The sequence below is a fragment of the Schistocerca americana genome, chromosome X, assembly GCF_021461395.2.
Source record: "Schistocerca americana isolate TAMUIC-IGC-003095 chromosome X, iqSchAmer2.1, whole genome shotgun sequence".
In the NCBI taxonomy this organism is placed as follows: domain Eukaryota; kingdom Metazoa; phylum Arthropoda; class Insecta; order Orthoptera; family Acrididae; genus Schistocerca; species Schistocerca americana.
In genome coordinates this window covers 553,538,157-553,545,089 of record NC_060130.1, presented here as the reverse complement: position 1 = coordinate 553,545,089, position 6,933 = coordinate 553,538,157, and the positions used below count along the sequence as shown (strand labels likewise).

Genomic DNA, 6,933 nt, shown 5'->3' with positions numbered 1-6,933 from the left:
TCTGTCGATTGTGGTGAATGAACACATTTTTCTTCTACCTTTTCACGATACCCATTATATTTTGTCAAGTCTAATCGCTCAGTTACTTCATCACGGTCTAAATCCATTAGATTTGATTTTAATTTCTAATTCTTCCTTCTGAAATGTAGCTTGCTACCACAGACATGCAGATGCGTGAGTTTAGGAACTGAGGGCTACAGGTAATGTAACTTGTGTTTCAGAGCGACTTTGTGGAACCAATTGCAAGAAAACTTAAAAATAAATAAGAGTTAACATTCTTAATTGTAACTGGATGTTCACCTGTTTCTGAACGTTTCTTCTTTATTTACATTTCCCTCAAAACCTAAAACTAATACTACGTATTTTTCCAGCTTAAAATGAAATATACATTACTCTGTCAGTTAACAGAGTTATTTTAAGTGATATTCTGTTTAATGTTAAAGTAAGGCACTTTCATACACATGTTGTTAAATATTTAGTGGTGAGTGAAGGATAGCAGGTAGAAGCGAAACTTTATCCGTTACACTGAACGTTACCTGTAGTTCGGTAGCGTTCACTGTAACACTGCCGTTACGAGGTAAATCCTAATCGACTTGTGGGTTAATCTAGAATTGAGGAAACGCAGATACAGAAGATCACACTGAAATTTACTTGACTGTAACGTATTTTAGTTTACTTTATTGTACAGCTGATGAAATACCTTACTGGTTCTGGAGAACGTCGTGAATTGCCAAAGGCATGGAAGTCATACACTACATTAACGTTGTTATTATATGTATGCTACTCTCATGTGTTTGCAGACAACTCCATAATCTTAACTTCTCCTATCCTCAACACATGTTAAGAATATTTACCTTGAAAACTTAACGAAATGGTGATCTGCTTAATTATTTACATATTAAATTATGTCGCCATTAGCAAGGGCTCTTGTTCAAGGAGAATTATTTACCTTTTCTACCGTCCTGTAGTATTTGTTAGCTACAAAAGCCAATCCGTTTTTCTCTTCATAAAGCACTACTCATACTATTGCTTTTCATGTATCTCGTTGGCAGCCACTTGGACATAGCTACTAGCTCTCATCATACTAGTTGCACCTACAATGAAAGCTCCCAATACAGATAAAACAGACAATTTTGGAGTCAAGGTTTATATTCCTCTGTTTTTGTGATCTGTGTTTCACAGTCTCTGTAGAATGATTTTTTTTCCTAATACACTCTTCGGATCAACGTATGAAGCCATATCACCTCACTGACGCTGTGAGATTGCTTCCAGGCTTAAAACACTGAGGACAGCTTCGATTTTTTTCTGATTTATTATTCTGCACATTGTTGATATTATTCTTCTTTTTCTTGTAATCTGTTTCTAATTGCTACCGGTCTGTTTCCTACGAGTTCTCATTCATTTTAAATTCCCTTACTCCTATCACTGCTGCAGTACCTAATTTCTCGCTGGCCTTTGTGTTCTTCCACTTCCCTCTTCCCGTCATTTTAAATGTCACAGTTCGCTCAACTCGATGTGTGTCTGACAGAGACATTGTGCATGGATTGAATAAGATACGTCGTGTTACGCACACGCTTGATCGATTTGATTGATACTGTTATCATTTCTTTACTGTCGTTCTGCAGTTTTGCCCCTTAACTACAGATTGAGTAACCAGCTAAATTTAGCGTTCCACCTTTCATCATATTCTGCTCCTCGTAAATTAATTGCTCGTCATATATTATAGGCATATTTTCATCCAGAGAGCATTCCCTCTACCTCGTCTCTCCCGCTATAACCTATTGCTGATGTACTCCAAGAAGCAATATGCAAAAAGAAGCATGGAAATTTCTTTAGAGACTATGAGACTTTATGTCTAGTCTTTTTGAAAAATAATGTGATTCTTAAAGAAATACTTCCCGAAAACAGTCTCAAAAAAGAGACCATCCAGTACAATATCCGATTGGCTTGAAATCTGCTACGGACAGTTTTAATGAAATACATGAAAGGTACTCTCAGCTGCGAATATGGACAGCCATAAGATGTATAGTGAAATGAACACAACGAAAATTTGTGCCTTACGGGGACTCAAACACGGATTTCCTGATTATCGCCGACGGTCGCTTTGCCATTAGGCTATCCGTGCACAAATCACTGCCAGACCCAAACTTCAATGTGTCGTTAACCATGAGTCCACATACTGCACTGGTGCATCTATTATGTATAATCATGTACAGGGAAATATTTTAAATGAAAGTTCCTTGCTCGGTGTCGGCGGATAAATACGATACTGCAGTGCCTGTGTTACTCAGAAGTACGTAAATGTGTGCCAAGTATCGGTCGAAATCGATCCAGGGGCTTAAGAGAAAATGTTGAACATAAGTGTATGCAATATACATTGCACACATATATATGTGTCATTCATACCTACTTTACACCATACGACTCCCTAGACGATATTAAATTTATTTGTGGTAGGTCTCTAAGCACGTGGATAGAATTATTGCCTCGTTTCAGTGCTCATTCACGCTACCCGGTTTTCACACTGAACAGCACAAAGAAGAAATAAATTGCTCTTAATAATATTTAAAGCATTACAAGTAAACTAAAGCAGGACGGTTTCGAAAATGTTTACGTCCACCCTTCTTATTCACTCCCCCACCCTTGGTGGGAGTGAGGAATCTTACTTTCACAGTATTTTTATTCAAATAATAAGTCATGTACCAAATACATTTGGTTGAAATTACTCCAGGTGTACGCGAGTTATGATTCAATGTCACACACTTTTCATTCCCAACTCTAGTTGGTATTACCTACGCAGTGCTTGTTTCCTGATAGGAAGTAATCAGTAAACCCTGATTCTGTAAAGAGTCCAACTTCCCTGTAAAAAGCAGCTTCAAACAATTATTAACTTGGCGTATGAGTTAATGTGTTAAATGTTTGATGTTAAGCGTGTAAGCGAGTGAAAGTTAGAAAAATTCTCAAATAACAGGTGATTTTATAATCAAAAACTGGATATGTATAGTCTGGGTTAATTGCGTTATGATATGAGATAATCTACTTTTACACGAATCTTAGTGTTTATTTCGTTACATCGCCTAAACAATCATACAGTGATATAATTTTGCTGGTACGTCTAGTGGTAAATGTGATACCGAATGAAAAACTTGTTAATAGAGTTACTAGCAATGAAGTAATAAAATAAAATATAATGCCGTGTGCGCTACTTTCGCCACGTGGACAACGAATATGCACTTAGCAATACATCGTTTTCCTTTCATGGTTTTGTGTGGTGAGTCAACGGGGAAAAGTTTCCTAATGGTTTGAAGGGATGTGTAAAGTTTGTTGCAGGTCCCTCATTGTCAAATATTGGATCATGTAGTCTTAGTATTAGCGTGCAGTTACATATGGTGCTATTTAAACCCCACGCCACATTCCTTTGAGAGGCAGATGGTTCTTTCTCCCACACTGCCACGTTTCAGATAGTAAGTGGTATCTAGCAGGTTTGGTTGAAAACGGTCAAGTGGTTTAGGATGAGATGTGGAGTGTACATAGACACGTTGCACCGTTTCCGAGTTAGTTAAAATTGAAGATTGCCAGTCACACCGTTGCGCGGCTAAGTTCAAGCGGCCCACCAGAGATGCTGTTGCGAAACGTGTCTTTCGATTCGTTTTCTAAAACCATCCAAGAAATAAATACAGAATTTGGACACGGGATGGTACCACATCTACTTCTACATCATTACACTGAAATTCATAATTAAGTGTTGGCGGAGGGCCCATCGACTTAGCCTCACGCTATTTCTCTACGTTTCTAATCTCGAATGCCGAGCGGGAAAAAAAGGACTTAATTCTTTCTGTCCGAGTACTGATTTCTCTTATTTTATCATAATGATCTTTTCTCCCCTTGTAGGTTGTCGCCAGAAGTGTGTTATCCCTATTGGAGAAGATCCTGCCAAAAAGAAAAATGCCTTTGTTTTAATGGTTGCCACCCCAGGTCACATATCATGTCCGTGGGACTCTGTCCCTTGTTACGCGACAGTGCAAAACGTGCTTCCCTTGCTTGAACTGTTTCGATGCCATCCGTCGGTTGCATCCCTGAGTATATAGTTGAATTTACGGTCGTTACGTTTGTGTGATTTATCGTGTAACCGCAGTTTATCGGGCTTCTTTTAGTACTCACGTGGATGATTTCACACTTTTTGGGGCTTTCCGGATACTTTTGATGACATAGTGTAATTGTTGAGTGGGGTACCTATTGGAAATAAGGCTCAAGTTTTCATTAAACTGTTCAGCAACTGTATCATCTGAGTCATCATGTCGGTTAAACGAACCATTTACTAATTTATTCCCGTTTTCAAGTAGAACCTCTACTCATATTAGCTCACAGGAACTATCTACTTCAAATGCACTACAAAGTAAACTACTTGTGGCACCAATAAACCCTCCACAACCAACTGTATTTATCATTTCTAAATACGTTTAAGTTCCTTGAATACATGTTGGCTGAACTTATTTCGAGCTGTAACCATTTTTTAATTTCTATAACAATTTGAGTTTCAGTCCTTTATGTTAGCTCTTGGAGGTCTTGTTCTTTCCCAACACAGCTACGACAATTTACAACTACAATGACGATTGTCGTTATACCTATCTTGCTGTATTTGCCCTGCACCCCTTTAGAGTGACGCCCTTTTTGTAGTTTCCCGAGACTCTCTAACCTAAAAGACCACTCTGCCCCTTCCACACAGCCCCCGCTGCCCATGTACCATCTTCCTTATGCAGAGAACCTTTGGCGTATTAAGTGGAATCCGAAAACCCACCACCCGATGGAGCAAATGGAGGAATCTGCAGCCTACATGGTCACAGAACAACTTGAGCTTCTGATTCATACCCTTCACTCGGCTCTGTATCAAACGACCACAATCGGTACCATCGAGGTAACGATCGAACCTGAGGCAAAGGCTGAGCACTCTCATGCGCTATCATCTGCACTATGACAACAAATAACAATGCTTGAATTTGCGGAGGGGTCTACCTGACTGGCTAAATTCAATGCTAAATAACTCGGAAACGGAACAGCATATCGAATTTTTTCCTATCGGTTACGAGTATCTCTCAGCACAGCTTCCCCTGTAATATCCTTACAGGTTTGTCACATAATAATTTCTGACCATTCTCTATAAATATACTAGCCGTTCACCTGTGGCTTCGCCCGCACAGGTGCATCATATGTATGTTGCACACATCTCACCCACTACCTCTGACTGTCCACCTCCTCCTCCCCCTCTGTCTGTCACACTCATTCTACCCACTGTCTCTGTCATTTCATCATCCCTTTCTCTCTCTCCCCGTCGCTTCTCACCCTCTCCCTATCCATCTCCTCCTGTCCCCTCTCTCTGCGCAGCTCCTCCTGCCCATTTGTGTCCTTCTCCTGCTCTTTCTCTAGCCTTATCCTTCTCCCTTACTGTATCTGTTCATTACCTCATTTCCCCCTTATCTGTCTGTTTCCTCCTCTCTGTCCACCTCCTGTATCACCCACACCCCAATGGGAGTTAAGAACTTATTTTCTGACAATAAGCGTTATATGAAACAAGTTTGGGTGGAATCGATCCCGTGGTTTAGGAGAAGATGTGGTACATTCATCTCTCTCGTTCTCGGTCGGCCCCTACTTATGCCTGTGGGTCGGAAACATCACTGTCCTTTTTTAGGTTCTCGCCATCGAGTACTTCCATACCTTATTGGGATGTATCAATGGTACGCAATTAACTTCATATATAATATAGACATGAATTTGTATTCTAAAGGAGATATCAAAGATGGCTTATCTTTGAGTCAACTGACATATCACTTTACATCTCCTAAGTACTTCCAACAACGCACAGTGGTCTTCAGTTTCCTTTTCCTGATGGCTACTGATAAAACAACATGCACTGGAAGCGTTTATATCCTTTTTAGTAAGACAGGTTCCGTAACAATACCGTAAGACAGGTTCCAAAACAATGCGGCTGGTTCACTACGGTGTAATAATTTCGAAAGTATGAAACTTTCCCCCAAGTGCTAACAATTAGAAATGTATGTTTTCAGCACCTTCTTCTTTATTTACACATAACACGCAAATCACCTTCACTGTTATTGAATATATTTGTCCTCGGTAATTTACTTGTTTTATAGGACACGTAAGTTTGCCTGATTACGACTACAACGAGTCTTGTAAAATTGGCTTATTATTGATGGATGATAATCATAAATCAATAATAACTCTACTATTTAATATATGGGGAATGAAAAGTTGTACAGTAGGTCCTAAAATTGTATTTTGGCTCTACATGTGTATCACAATTTCTAAGAGTCTTACATGATTGTCACATCAGTACACTGATTTATGAATCCAGGAGACACTCTAACTTCAATGATCGTGATTTACTTTTTTCTACTAGTTGACGAAGACAATAAGTTCAAACGTCAGAAATACTGTACATTGTACAATATAGGCCTCATATATAGTAGTCTGGTCGATAATGGTCTATACTATATCGCCTTAATTTTGTAGGCTTACGAGTTTACACAATCAGTAGAATAGTAAAAAGAATTAGTGTACCATATATCAAAATCTTCATTGAATTACTATTGAAACTTGCTATAATAATATACCAGCAAGGTAGGAGTGTACAGATAATACAGCAGACAGAAAAAAAAAAGAAGGGACCACTTGCCTGGAGTGTTAAGGACACTATAGATTACAGGTTATTAAATTTTAAGAAATAATATATGTAAATGTCTGTAAACAAAGGCTTCAATTTACACAGATTATGTGTAAAGTTCTCATTCATCGACTGTTGGATGTGTTATGAATAAAACATGTTATCCACTTTTTTTTGGCTATCTTACGTATGACTACTACATACGCAATAATATAATGGCATGTCAAAGGTACGAGTGCATTAGTGAGCATTGC

General features: G+C 38.8%; 1 protein-coding gene across 1 annotated transcript in view; it reads left to right on the top strand.

The window, feature by feature from the left end:
- Positions 1-6,894: 6,894 nt before the first annotated feature.
- Positions 6,895-6,933, top strand: part of LOC124556151 (tachykinin-like peptides receptor 99D) — a 192,971-nt gene continuing 192,932 nt past the window's right edge. Inside the window, exon 1 of the mRNA XM_047130164.1 lies at positions 6,895-6,908. Within this exon, the coding sequence (XP_046986120.1) occupies positions 6,895-6,908 (14 nt within the window). The remainder of the gene's footprint in view (positions 6,909-6,933) is intronic.